The 15,600-nt window shown below is 41.5% G+C and overlaps 1 protein-coding gene across 2 annotated transcripts in view; it reads right to left on the reverse strand.

The window, feature by feature from the left end:
* Window positions 1–12,820: 12,820 nt before the first annotated feature.
* Window positions 12,821–15,600, reverse strand: part of LOC137274029 (protein YIPF5-like) — a 138,863-nt gene continuing 136,083 nt past the window's right edge. For both annotated transcript variants that reach the window (XM_067806985.1, XM_067806986.1), the window contains exon 7: window positions 12,821–13,504. In XM_067806985.1, coding sequence (XP_067663086.1) covers window positions 13,342–13,504 — 163 coding nt within the window. In that variant the 3' untranslated portion in view covers window positions 12,821–13,341. The remainder of the gene's footprint in view (window positions 13,505–15,600) is intronic.

A 15,600-nucleotide genomic window follows, 5' to 3' on the forward strand; every position in this document is an offset into this window, starting at 1 on the left:
CTTACAGTCTCTGATGACGTTCGTGAAGAACACATGACGTTTTCGAACAGTCTCTGATGACGTTCGTGAAGAACACATGACGTTTTCAAACAGTCTCTGATGACGTTCGTGAAGAACACATGACGTTTTCGAATAGTCTCTGATGACGTTCGTGAAGGCGACACACCTGACATTTACGCACAGCCTCTGATGGCCTCCACGAAGGTGAAACACGTGACTATTCTATAAAGTCTCTGATGACGCTAGGGTACCATCTAGCCATTCAATATTTGATTCTTGTGGGTCCAAATACAAGATTCAACCTGAGATATGATTTTTTTTCAGATCATTCCCATATGTGATGGGTAAGTGGCTGAAATTAGCATCACTTTCTACTTTTCCACCGAAATGACTCGTCGCTATATACATCAAGGTCTGTTTAAAGCGTAGTCCAACCACTCATTCACTCGTTTGTTTGGTGTAGGGTCAAATCCTATATTCTTCCCGTATGATATCTACGTTGTATTAACACTATCAGCGTGGGTGGCATCAAAGGCGTAATTCCTACGACCTACCTTGCACTGGGACTTTTCGACCAAACGTACGTTATGTAACAGAGGAACTGTATAGAATGGTGTCGTAAGTCAATCACTCTGCCACCTACACCGTCCATTACAGTCCCTCGATGACGTGACCCATTCACGTGCTCTCGGCGTATCCTCCCCATCATTCCACCAAACTTCACTACAGACACTTTCACTAAGAGGATTTGTTCATTTCCCATGAATTACTGTCGACACCTTGTTGCATGCGAGAATGTTTACAGTACACTCTTGGGTTCCATTCAAAGCACGCGTTGGGTTGCTTTGCATGAACATATATACATCCCTTAATATTACTCACACCACTGGTAAACGTGCGTGGTGTAGTTGGAAATACCGCGTTGCTGTTTTCTGCAACAACTACCGATCTGCCATCGTTTTCTTCGTGGATCATATTTTCTCGTATTACATAAAGTATGACTATATTTGGTAACGTGTGAATTAATTGTGAAAATGAAAACTAACGAAACGAAAGAACGAGGGGGGTGGGGGGGTGGATGGGGGGCCAATAACGGGGACCGGGCAGGGATATCCAGGGAACACTCGATGTAACACTTTGTTAATGGAAGAGGGTTAAGTTTACGCTGAACGCAGATTAAATATTTCAGTTGTATGACGAGGTGTTTACTCAAGGGGTGAAAGAAAACCACAACTATAAGTGCTGAAGAACCTGGCAACGAAATGGGGGCTCATCGGGGTTGAACTCACATCCACTGGATTCTGGCATGACAAAGGGAGAGAACTACAGCGCCTTGACTGAGACACCTCAGCCACCGGTCAGTGCGCTGTACACAGTAGGGTGTATCTGTACACTGAGGGTGCATCTCTACACTGAGGGTGTCTGTCCTGTCAACTATTGCAGCCTGCACAGGATCTCATACTCTCATGCCCTTTCTGCATATAAGCGAGCCTGGTTATTCTGACGGTGATGCTTTCTCTTCCCTCCCAGTAAGCGTTCACACAACTGAAATACTGTTACACTAACTCACTCACTCCATCAGCTGACATCATCCACCATAGAATCTTGTATAGTCTTTTTCTATCAACATCACAGAGAGCGGAACTCTGGCCATTGCTGCAGGAAATTGACTCTGCGAGTTCCAACAGTTATGGAAATCCATGTTTATTCCATCGACCCCAGAGACGTGTAATATGAAAATTTTATACATTTTTACCGACACGTTGCTGCAGGATGTCAGACTTCACCAAAACCGCGATACTGATGGAAAAACTATTTGTGGATGAGTTTGATAGCCAGACTCCATAAACGTCTCCTCTGAAAAATATTCCCAGGAACGATCAATCAAGCAGATTGTTTGAACAGCAGATGCATTAAAACTTTCATCGTCCTATATATCTTGTAAATATTCTTCACTTTCTACTGGGTATCTTATAATCCAGTGTGTACGAAAGCAGGCGGTATGAAACTCCCTATATCAGCAGGACTTCAAAGGAAGGTTCAACCACCCTCAGATTCCCAAGACCAGATGCTCCTAGATCTACTTCTACACTTAATCACAGTGTTCCGCAAACACCTAATCTGCAAGGTAAATGTTCTCAAATAATGCATATGCAAGGAGTCCGGCTTTCATCAAAAGCACAGCACGACCTTTGAAGCAGAGTCAGCTTGTTGGAGGTGAGATACAAGACAGCATCGAGACGCCATCCAGGGGGAATATCTTCGATGTGTGATACTAAACACGGCACTTGTAACAGAACTCTTATACACACACGTGGGAATATTCAAGATTTAAAATCATTATGTAATCCTATTTAGTGAACTTTACGGGATGATATAGGAATTATTAAGCATACGAATGTATGGATAACATAAATGCAATGGTGCAATACACAAGACGTTGATATCCATAACACCGTTCACTACTGACTCATCCACATCCGGTCAAACAACCAGCAAAAATATTAATGTCGGTGTTGAGTATAAATCCTTCGTGGTAAGGTCTTTTGTTTTGATAATGTTCCAGTCATATCGCGGCATGTAACCAAGACATAGCTTCCTGCAATTATCTGTAAATGGCTACCAAAGATACACTACGTATAACACGTGACGACGCTGATTAGCATACGTCAATGCGACCGGTTGCATTATCAAAATCTTTTCATCTCTCTGTGAACAAATGTAATTCTAGATATTATACAAATTGAAGTCAGCATTCACCTTCATGTGGTTTATATAAGAATTCTCAGAAGCTGAGGTGGAGCTGGGCGGGTTCAAGGTCGATGGTTTCGACGTCCAAGATTAGTACCCTTATTTACCGACATCCATAGATGTGTGGGGTACCGTGTCGCGATCCGGTCTAAGACCGGTTCGAGCCCAGACATACGATGACGCAGTCTAACGTGCATACCTCACTCCTACACAGGAGACTGACCCCAAGCCTTCCTTGTTTTCCCATAACGCTGAATGCGAGACAAGTAACAACAAACTCCATTGTTAATTTCGATATGACGTGGTCGGGAATCGAACCAGCAGTATGTCGCTACCCGGTGATCGTTCAGTCCCTAAGTACACGAAGACGGGCTCGAGTTCTTTTGAAGATGTTTCACGACAATATTATCTACACTTCGTAGCAATATCATCCTTAGATCCAGATAATGTGAATCGTGCCTTACGACATATGGTAAGGTGTTGTGACAGTCTGGGATGGCGGCTACAACACCACGGTCATCTGAGAGGATATACAGACCAGAATTAAGTTAGTATCGACCGTCTCTGACACCCACACAATTCGCTACCGTCAGAAGATGAACAGAGAAACGAGTGTCACTATCATCCCCCGAGAGTATACACAGCATTAAGAAGCCACTGTCCATTGACAAGTCGCGTAGGAGATTTAATCGGTACAAATGGCAGGAAGCTGTTCGACATTTAGAGTAGACGCCTTTACTTCAGTTTTGTTTATACAATTTAAAGAGATCATATAGGATTACAGTGTAACACATTTAATAGTGGTAGTGTAAGCGTTATGCACGTTCTAGTGATGGTATTTTATCACCTTCTGGAGGGACTGCCGTGTAGCCATACTTAGGCAAGGTGAAGTGCATATCTGCTAATACGCCAGCATGTGGTGAATGAATGTGGTTTAGACTACCTTTAGCAGTATTTGCAATCCCGGTAGGGACCACATAATGGTTTTGTAACACAGTAACCACGTGATAAATTGGAACTTGGAATGCGGCGAAACGGGCGAACGGTTTAACCACTACGCTACCCCAGCAATAGCCAACGCGATATTCAAGAGGGATGTGAGGCAATAACGTTGCTATTTTCTCCCTGTGAGACGTTAACCTTGGGTAGTTGCATGCGATATTGTATATTCGATGAAAAAAGGGGGTTTGTTTGGAAGGTATGGGCGCTGCATTTATTCAGTGTCCAGGTAGACAGGGACAGATAGAAGTCTTCTAAAATCATACTCCTTTGAGTACACAAGTGTATCCACGGGACCATGACAACAACGTGACATGAACTTGACACTGGATCAGATTGCCACATGACCATGGGGACACTCATCTTCAGGGGCACGTTCCTAACGTCTCTGTCATTGTTCAAAATTCACAGACGAAATATGTTTCTAACATTAATTAATCTCATCTCATATGTCGGCGGCATTCTGTTAAGTCAACAACAAACGCTTTGATTAAGTACAATTCTGTGTGAGATTTGGTACTTGCTTAACACACGTGTGTATTTCCCACACGCTTAAGGGGTTGCTTCTCGGGGAGAAAGTACTTATGATGCAGGGGTTCCTGCTGCTTGCTATAGAACAGTGACAGGATGATGGCGTCTCTTGCTCCAATGTCCTCTTGGATGCTGCTTTCAGACGTCAACAGCGTCGCTTCCGGTAGAAAGGAAACGTGGAGTAAATCACAGGAAGTCTATCGTGTCCGGAGTCGAAAAGAAGTTTTTAAGAGCACGATGTGAAAACATAGCGTTTGTGAATCATGAACAACCGGGATGAGGTTTGTTGACGCAATCAGTCAAACATTTCACATTTTGTACAAGTTCAATACCATTTAGCTCAGTCTGAGATGTCAGGTTACCCTGACACAGCCTCGACAACAAATGGCTTGAAAATACATTTACTTTTTGTGCATTTGTCAAATAGCAAACAGATGTCCCAACACATATTGACCAAAACACCAAATGATATCCACAGCTGTGTGTGATGTTCACGAAGAAAATCGAATGTGGAAATGTGAAAATGAATGTTTTCAGTGGTAAACGTTTTTGCCCATAGCGACCGCAGTCATCACAAAGTACTGTTAAAACACACACGCGCACGCACACACACACACACTCACCAATAGGTAGTTATCGTGAAGTCACCAGACAAGACCACGCCTAACAAGGAGGTGCAGAGTGAGTTTGATCTGAAGACATGTCACGTGAGCAGCGACGAATGACCCAGTTTCGACGTTGAGCACACCACGGGGGTTTGTTGGCAATATGGCGTCTTGTAAGGGGCGGCACAAGACGGGACCTTTGATCATTAAGATAAGCTGCATGTTGACGATTGATCATCGTTTGACCCCTAATTGGTACTGATGGATTTTACGTCAGATCCAGTCACCGTTGGACCTCGAATTCTACCTGTCGCGCTTGGAATCTTGTCTTGGACCTCAGACTCCCTGGGCTGTGTCGAAAACACTTTTGGTTTACTGGTTCATGTTCCAGGGTGTACAGGAGTGATGGGATACCCTAGTGGTTCAAACGTTCACTCCACCTGGATTCGATTACCTACATGGGTCAAGTGTGAGAAGCCGATTCCTGGTGTCCCCAGTCGTAGTCTTGCTTGAATGTTACTACAAATGGTGTAAAACCCAACTCACTCCAAAATCTACACATCAGAGACCGAAACCGAGAGTGCACTGACACTGCGAGCTGATGTCTGCCTGTTTCCAGAATGACACAGGCGTCTGACTCTAAATGTCGGGAAGAAGCGCCTCGCCTTACAGCCTCGGGTTACAGACGTGGCATCACTAGTTCGAAAACAAAGATTGATCAGAAACAAATCAGTTAATTTCAAATGTATTATTATCAGAATTAATCAGATTAAAAGACATAATGGTCTAAAGAGAGATAAACAGACCGTCCTTGAGAGTGTCACAACCAGGAATATAAAACTATGCACTTGCTGCACATGCACACTATACCGGGTGTGTTCTTGGTTAAAATCGAATGACGTAAAGATTCTTGCTTACTAGGATGTGTGTCGTCATCACTTATCTCTGATCTAAAATTTGTTTTAAATATTCACGATCCCCCCCACCCCACCCCATTGTGAAGAGAATACGGTTGTACAGTCTTCAGATCAGTTCAAGAGGGAATCTTGCTTGACAGAAGCTCGACATATTCAGTAACGATATGCACATTTGTCAGAAGATTCCGTTCTGACTTTGCGTCATAGCTGCCTGGAATATTCACTGACAGAAACTGAAAAATTAGTCCCTAGAGAGAATAGCTCTGAGATGACATTGCCAGAATTGTCAGAATTGTTCAGCAGTAAATTGACGGGTCTATGATGCATGTGAAGCAACCCTACTTCTACAATAGCGAGTTCCATACGTAATGCTGTTGCCTGGGTAAGAGGCATGATGCTAAGTTTGTTGGTATTATCACCAGACTCAACGACATTTCAGCTCTATGGTGGAGGACTGTAGATTGACGAATTCGGACATGGTGTCTTGTAAGGAATGATAGTAGTGCTGTAGGGTTGTCTGAACGATGATGCTGTAGGATAGGGTTGTAGGATGATGTCTTATGTAGTGCTGAAGACTGGCTTTGAAGGATAGTGCTGTGGGAAGGTCTGAAAGATGATTATGTAGGATTGGGTTGTAGGGTGATGTTTAAAGTAGTGCTGAAGAATGGCGCTAAATAATAGGGCTGTGGGATGATCTGAATGATGGTCTGAAAGAGGGTACTGAAGGTTAGGGTTGTAGGATGATGTCTTAAGTTGTGCTGAAGAATGGCGCTAAATAATAGGGCTGTGGGATGATCTGAATGATGGTCTGAACGAAGGTACTGATGGATAGGGTTGTAGGATGATGTCTTAAATTGTGCTGAAGAATGATGCTAAAGGATAGGGCTGTGGGATGATCTGAATGATGGTCTGAACGAAGGTACTGAAGGACAGGGCTGTATGATGATGCTTAGTAAGTGATGAAGAATGGCGTTGAAGGATGATGGCGACATACTATATGCGGTTTTGAATCCGGGATGAATCTCACAATGTGTGAGGGAAGTGATGTATATGTTACAAGATCACCATCAAGGTGATGGGATACAGATCTGAGCAATAATAGCTTAAACGAGGAGTCCGTCATGTCACAGAAACGAACTGACACAAACACACAAGAATATTGTCGATATATATGTAATCCTTTGTCGAAATACTTTCAATTTTATAAACAAACAGTGTCTTTAGTCAGGCATGTAAGATGGCCGTTACTTGAATGAACAAGTTTTGATCTACCATCCTCGATGAAGTTATTTCAAGGTCAAGGTCATCAATGATCCGATTGTTTGTCTCTGCCGCAGAACAGCACATGAGATGGTGATCCTCCCCGACCAGGATCAGCTGGACCGTACAGCGAAACGTCTATAAATCTCCATCCCACGTGGGTGCTTGTACGGGAAACTGACGCTGCGAGGGCAGGTCGAGCAGAAAATGAACCTTTTTATCCCGGTGTAAATCAATGGGTATCTATTGATTTCCCAGACATAAACATGTCCATAGTGCCACCTCCCTCAAAACAGTCAGTTGCATACAAGGACAGTTGCTGTCAATGTGGCCCCGGGCTTAAGGAGCAAACAGATCCGGCATGTGATTGACATTGTAAGATTAAGCATGGGCGTGCAGTGTAGGAACAGATTAACATCTCCCTGTACTGTTTATTACATGATCTCTCCAGTATGACCAGCTGGCTCAGATCTACACGAAGTAAATTTGGAAATGCAGTTTATGGGGACTGTAGCTCACCTTCATGTTCATAGAAACTAGTGGTCAGTACAAAAACATTAGCACGCATCCTTTCACTAAATAGAGTTTTCGGAAACCTTTAGCATGCCATATAACACTGACACAGCGGTAAGAGTTTTTGGTTCAGTGACAGGATTGTTCGGATATGTTACAGATCATTATTGTCCTGGTGATACAGCTGAAATACAAACTCATGCACAACAATGTCTCATGAGTTGTAATCTTGAAGTGTTGAAATGTGATGGAATATTCGTGCAAATTTCAAGTCATCAATTCAGACATGTCTTTTAAGGAGTAGTATCCTAGAGAATATTTATAACTCAGGCCCAGTCAGTGGTGGTGTCACGCCAATTAGTCTCCTGAAAGTGTTGACAAACAGTGGACAAATATAAGTTTTTACGGATTCGAATCTCATGTCCGAATCTTTGGTTCACCTTCGGGATTCGAAACCCAAGTCTGATTATTTGGGTACACACTTGGGATACAAATCCTGAAGTTTTTCTAGGGGGAATTCCCAATCCCTCATCCGTTTCTAACTTCATGTTGCTAAGTTCATTCAGCTAATTATTCTAACATTTCCCTAACTTTTCCCTGATAAAAGAACCACAGTTATAAATTTTAGCATATAAATATAATGTGTTTCTGTAACGTGAGTCTCTGCCTGGAGCAGCTCCTGTTTACACATTAAAATGTAAAATTAGAATATAAACTAATCTGTTATTCCTCTACAGACGTAATGTCAGACAGCGACACATCTATTTTTGCAGCAAAATGGAAAGAGCTCTCGTTTACCAGTCTTTAGAACTGTTTTTAGCCAATGATATCTGATATATTGAAGAATGGAATCAATGCAACAGCGCCTAGTCTCCAGCTGGACAAAAGAGAAGCTTGTATCTCAGAGGAGACCTCTTTCTCCCAGGGGATAGGCACGCAATGCTCCAAGGGCTCAGTAAAATCTAATAGGTTCTATGCATGTTCAATAGTTTCAATCTGTAGTTTCTGAAAAAACATTGAGTCCTGTCAAGAAATTGAAACTTCCATTACAAGCTCATCACATAGTGTCTAGGCATGTGTAGGTTAAATTAATCTCCCAGGGGGAAGAATAACGTTTCTCTGCCAAATGCCACAAGGTCTTTCAAATAATTTAGGAGCATGAATATTCATCAACTGATGGTCTAACTGATGATGTGCGGCAAGCAGTTCAGTTAAACTGTGATGACAATCAAGACTATTTTTCATGTGACCTTGTCACGTAAGTAACACACCCGACACTCCTTGTCCAGCTAAGCCGAGATCAATAACACTTAATCAGTGTACGTAAACACTGACTTACAGCGCTGTGTCGGACACACAGGAGCCCCTCCCAGATTCATCAGCTGTATTACTGTTTCTTGGCAATATTCATAATGACACCCATGGCTCAGGAAGGACATCCGTCTTGGTGAGGTGGAGTCCGGTCATTTAACCCACATTACACCCATTACCTGAAGTTTAAGCATCTAGTTTATCTACCAATTACTCCTAGCCACAGTGAGGTGGAAGCTAGATCTAAAATCCATTCAGGGGGCAAGTACAATGTCTTGATCTAACCAGAGAAATCGCCACCAGATTAAACCGCTGACAACCATGCTCACCTGAAATAGAAACGCATGGGGGATACCGGCATGTGAAATTTCATGTTTGGGAAAATCAGCGTTTGATTGTAATGATATCATCATTATAATGCTGCTTCGTGTACATGGAACGAATGACCAGGACAAAAACGAATCTTCGGAAACTTTAATGGAAGTTTACTTGCATGAAAATGCCATGGAGAATAAGCGGTTCTCAATAAGCACGTTTGTGTGGAACCGTATCAACTGGGGCATTGCCTGTTTAAGGTTGGTTTTCTTACAGACGGTCACATGCATGTTTGTAGCTACAGTGAACAGGAATATCGTTATGTCGCAACTCACTGCTGTTAAACGAAACATTGCCATTTGACGTCTAAGGGCTGGGAAATCTCAATCTGACGTTGCACGTCACCTCAACGTTAATCAGAGTGTCATCAGTACTTCATGGTATCGATCTCAACAAACCAGTACTACGCAAGATCGGCCTCGAAAGTGGTAGACTTCGGATACGTTCGCCTGAATTAACATTCGATTCTTGAATTTACATAACTAGCAAGGTGTGTGTTTCAGTGACGAATCATACTTTACTTTTCAGTACCGTGAATTGTGTTGCTCATGGTGCGTGCGTGCGTGCGTGCGTGCGTGCGTGCTTGTTCCTTCGAATCAGTTCAACCGCCATTTGGCCGAGACAAAATCATAATGATTGACATGGTTCCGATCATGCCAGAATAATGCCAGGCCTCACACAGAACCGTCAACTATTCAGTATCTTCAGAATGAGAACATGACATTGCTTCCGTGGTCCTCCAAATCGCCCGACCTCACCCTACTCGAGCAGTTGTGGAATCACCTTGGCCTATGCGTACGTGAACGTCAACGTGCACCCCAGACGTTAGAATAACTGTTGCGGTTACTGACAGAGGAATAGTCACGGATTCACTTACTGAACCATTTATAAGCTATGCATTTTAACAGACATGTGGTCTTTTGTACTGTGAAATTTTGCTGCAACTGATCCACAGTTAGGAAAGTTAGCTTTCTTTTGCGTTAGCTGATTAAATTCGTGAAAAAAACACCTATGCGTGTCTTCTTGGGAACAATATAGTTTTCTATTTGAGCATGGTCTAAACGGATTTGTTATAAAATACTAGTTTCCCTACAGCTGACGTCAGTGGCCTACAGATATGAGGTCATAGAACCAACACCTCTGCAAACGTCAAAGAAAATTTCAAAGACGTAAAAACAAAACATAAATTTCAAGAATTACATTATAGTTCATTTCCTGACATTTCTAAATGAGGTCCATATTTTGTCAAACATGGACATTGGTGAGTTTGTGTTGTCAGATGGGAGTGTCAGCTGGCTAGACCTAGACCAACCATCTGTGTTTACTGTGTGGGAGAGACATATCTGGGGGTAAGGTCAAGGAGTTGGCTGATGGTACCGTGCAGTCAGACAACTGTGAGTGATGTGTGTGTGTGTGGTGAGTGGTGAGTGTGAGAGAGTGATTCTGTGTATTGTTCGACTAACATGTAATTGTTGCACATAAACAATTTTCATACAAGCAAATTATCCCATAAAAACTGAAAAGGAGTCTCAGCAGAGACCATATATTGTGGTCTCTGGTCCAAGTAACAAGGAGAGATTCATAACCTGAGGAGAACTAGACTTCATTTAGTGCTTTAGCATTGCTGGGCAGATGGGGAAAATAATGTGGTCCAGGGACTATGAGACTGACTAGTTTTGTATGCATGTGTGTTTGACAGAAAGTCCAGTAGCTAGCTGACCAGCTGGATCCTCTGGCTGGCTTCCACAGACAGACAAGTTAAACAGATCTGAACTCCAGGAGGAGGGGCCAACTTCACCAGTCCGGCAGGACCAGCTGTGTATACAGGGAACATATACACCATCTGGCTCATATTGACAGGATAATTCATACACACTGGACATCTGGTCAAGATATTTATTCTATCTATGACAGCAGGTCAAGATATTTATTCCTACACTTCCCACATGGGGGTGGTCACTACTCATGCTGTGTGTGCTCCTGAGGGATTTACAGTGTAGTCAGGTATAGTCCATTTGATTTCATTTTAGACAAATGAATTGCTCATGAACACAAAATAGTTTATTACAAATGCACCAAATTTGGTACAGTCACTTTGACTCAACAGATCAACACTGATTTTGGACACATGACTAAAAATGTTCTTTAACAATCATTATTTTGTTGTCAATTATCGCTTTTCTTTTTAACAATGGGTGACCTTTTGTTAGAACAGGCAGGTGTGAGAGCTGTCTGTATGAAATTTAAATTTCACTACAAACGCTTGTTAGACAATCTTTTTAATCGAGTGTCCATAATTATGAAACAAATCAAAGTTAGTCTGTCAATTTCATGTGACTGTGCCAAATTTGGCTTTGTTGTATTTATTTGATTTTGCGTTAGTGAGCAATTCATTGGTCTCAAATGAAATCAAACAAACTGTAGTACTGGTAAGTAGTCAAGGAAACCAGCTTGTTCTTAACCGACCGGTTGGTTGGTTGGTTGGTTGGTTGGTTGGTTGGTTGGTTGGTTGGTTGAGTGAATGCAAGTATAGCATTGTGCTTCTTTTAGCAACATTGATTGTTAGGTTGATAAACCTAACGTAAATGTGTATTCTTTGGATATGTTATGAACATCAGGTAACACATAGGGCAAATTACATCACTGTCAATTAAAATAAAGAAAAGGTTAAAAATATATTCTATTCATAAAATGTTACCATTGGAACTGACTTTGGTTACAATACCTGAATCAACCATCCAGTTTACTACATACTGTAATATACATATTGTACTAGCATATGACATAATACTTTGTTGATAAAAGCATAAGATATTGGGAAGCTTCAGTATAAATTTAAACAATAATTTATCCAGCTAGGCACCAAATCACTGAAAGTGACTTAATATTAGAAACACATTTTGATGGATGACTGTATTTGCATGTTTATCATATGGTGCTCTGTAGTTTATCGGAATGGTTCATGGAACCATTATGTGATGCCACCAGGATGAAAGCGACCTAATTGTTGCTGTAGACCCAAGGCTAATCCTCTGTCAGTGCAGACTCACTGGAGATCAGACACTGACTGCTTGCTGCACACACCTCAGGAGGCATCCACAAACACAAACTAAGGCAGTAATCCTGGTACAAGAACAGTGAGTGACATGGGATCAACGGTGCTTCTGTAACATGGCAATCAAGATAAGGTTGGGGAAAGTCTGGGGTGATGTAGGTCACATTACACTTTGGTGATACCTAATAACACGGATATGACTGAGGGTATAATGAAGGTGAACTTGCTGAAGTATTGTGATGGCATGTAGGATCCTTCCCCATACTGGGGCACAGCTCTGCTAGCAAACTTCTATGTCAACCATCTCCACCACAAGAACATCTGCATGGCTGTGAGGGCTGATAACTAAAAACATGCTGATACTTCAAAGTGAAGTCACAAAGCCACACTTGCTCAAAAGCAAACACCTATCTGTGGCATCCAGCACTTCCACCACAGCAAAAGCCCACATCATCACCCCACATAATCAATGCACCACAAGATGATACTACTTGTAACACAACTCATTCCATACACATTTATTCATATAAAGTTCCCAGAAGTAAAAGCATGAAGATTAAAAAGGATGAATACATTTATTAAAATATCAAGACATGATGCAGAAAACTTTAAGATAATCCCTGCACGAGTGTTGTTGATGCATTGTTGACTACAGGTTAGACATGCTCTGTGTGATGTTCACAGAAGCCTGAGGAGTCATCAATAACACAAATTAAAAGGCCACAATTGCTACCATGGTTTGCGTCTTCGCTATGAAAAGTAACACTAATCGGCAGTTAAACGTCCCATGTCAGCGTTGCTGTAGTGAGTTTACAATGTTTTGCACAGATTATGTTTACCAGAACACTGACAAGTCATTTAATGTACAAATTTGGGGTAATTACCTGTCAAAATAAAGTCAATTAAGTCTCATAAATATCTAAGTTCTATGTCAAGTCAAATTAAATTGTCACAGACGTGTGATCGGCATGTTCGGTGTTCTTCCAAAGAACAGGGATTGTATTATATCTTGAGTTGATTGTGTTCAGAAGACAGTGAGCAGGGCGAAGACCCCATAGACAAGGGCACAGGGGTAGGCCACCAGCAGCTGCTGCTGGTCCATCGCCAGCGCAGATACAAACAGTTTTGATGCAGACAGACAGCACCATATTACAGTCACAACAGTCAGCACTGTACCCAAGATGCCCCTGTAACATAACACAACATTGTGTTAAAAAGTATCACACAGCATTCTGTTACAGACAGTAGGTAACCTCTGTAACAATATTAACATTGCAATAGAGTATATAGCAGACCATTGTGTTAACATCAAGTAACACTAATGTGTTAATATACACACTTTACCTTTGTAACATATACATAATACTGCAATAGAGTATATCAGAGTAAAATGTGTTAATTTAGAGCACTAAACCTCTGCAACATCTCACAATATTAATATTGTGTTAGAAAATATTGCGCAGCACTGAGTTATCATAGAGCACTAAACCTCAGTAACATTACAATTCAACAGAGTACATAGCTGAAACAGAGTATACAACAGAACATGGTGTTAACACAGAGAACTAAACCTCTGTAACATATCATTGCAAAAGAGTATAGAGCAGAACATTGTGTAAACACAGAGTACTAAACCTTGCAACACAAGGCAACATTGTTGAGAGATAACACACTGAATGCCTCTGTGGTGAAATGTGATGTACACATCAATGCTTCATGATAAACTAACACAGAAACCTTACAGCCACACACATTGCTGCCAATCCCAATCTATTTCAGTCATTTCTCAAATGTCTAATGGTTTTAATTATGAAAACAAAATAGTACAATATTTCTAAAGGGTTTCTGGGAAACTATAAACCAAAGATCGGTTTGTGCCAATGTGAGTGAGATTAGAAGAGGAAGTGCAGGTATATATTTCCCACAGGAACCTGTGAGGAGATAAATTAGTTATTGCCTGCCAGGAGATATACAACATTCCATGAAAGAAGAATGACATTGTTGAGATGGAAGTGCTCCAGAGGAGACCTGTGGGGGAGATGACTGCAGCTGTTGCTCAGATGGTACATCAAACATTTCACTCTGCAGGATAAAAAACAAATTGCTTTTAAAATATTTCTTCCTTCTGGCTGCAGCAGAACATCTGGTTGCCATGATGGACTGCTTGGTTTCATTTTGTCCAAGAAGCTTTAAGAATCATCAACTGTCCTGGAGGCAACAGCAGCAGTGTTACAGGGGATACTATTACACATAGCCAGTTGGTTAATCCAGCAGCAGTCTTAGGGGAATAGTATTACAGGCAGATTATTACTCCAGCAGCAGTCTTTGTGGCATCAGATCTAGTTGGTTAATCCAGCAGCATTCTTCGTGGGATAGCGTTATATCTGGTTAGTTAATCCAGCAGCATTCTTTGTGGGATGGCGTTATATCTGGTTAGTTAATCCAGCAGCATTCTTCGTGGGACAGTATTATATCTGGTTAGTTAATCCAGCAGCAGTCTTTGTGGGATAGCATTATATCTGGTTAGTTAATCCAGTAGCATTCTTCGTGGGATGGCGTTATATCTGGTTTGTTAATCCAGCAGTATTCTCAGTTGGATAGTATTATATCTGGTTAGTTAATCCAGCAGCAGTCTTTGCAAGATATCGTTATATCTGGTTAGTTAATCCAGCAGCAGTCTTAGGGGAATAGTATCATATCTGGTTAGTTAATCCAGCAGCATTCTTAGTGTGATATTGTTATATCTGGTTAGTTAATCCAACACCTTTGTTCGTGGGATAGTGTTATATCTGGTTAGTTAATCCAGCAGCATTCTTTCTGAAATAGTGTTATATCTGGTTAGTTAATCCAGCAGCATTCTTTCTGGGATAGTGTTATGTCTGGTTAGTTAATCCAGCAGCATTCTCAGTGGGATAGTATTATATCTGGTTAGTTAATCCAGCAGCATTCTTTCTGAAATAGTGTTATATCTGGTAAGTTAATCCAGCAGCATTCTTTGTGGGATAGTGTTATATCTGGTTAGTTAATCCAGCAGCATTCTTTCTGAAATAGTGTTATATCTGGTAAGTTAATCCAGCAGCATTCTTTGTGGGATAGTGTTATATCTGGTTTGTTAATCCAGCAGCATTCTAAGTGGGATAGTGTTATATCTGGCTAGTTAATCCAGCAGCATTCTTCGTGGGATAATATTACATCTGGTTAGTTAATCCAGCAGCATTCTTCGTGGGATAGTGATATATCTGGTTAGTTAATCCAGCAGCATTCTTTTTGGGATAGTGTTATA

The sequence above is a fragment of the Haliotis asinina genome, chromosome 2 (genome assembly GCF_037392515.1).
Source record: "Haliotis asinina isolate JCU_RB_2024 chromosome 2, JCU_Hal_asi_v2, whole genome shotgun sequence".
NCBI lineage: Eukaryota > Metazoa > Mollusca > Gastropoda > Lepetellida > Haliotidae > Haliotis > Haliotis asinina.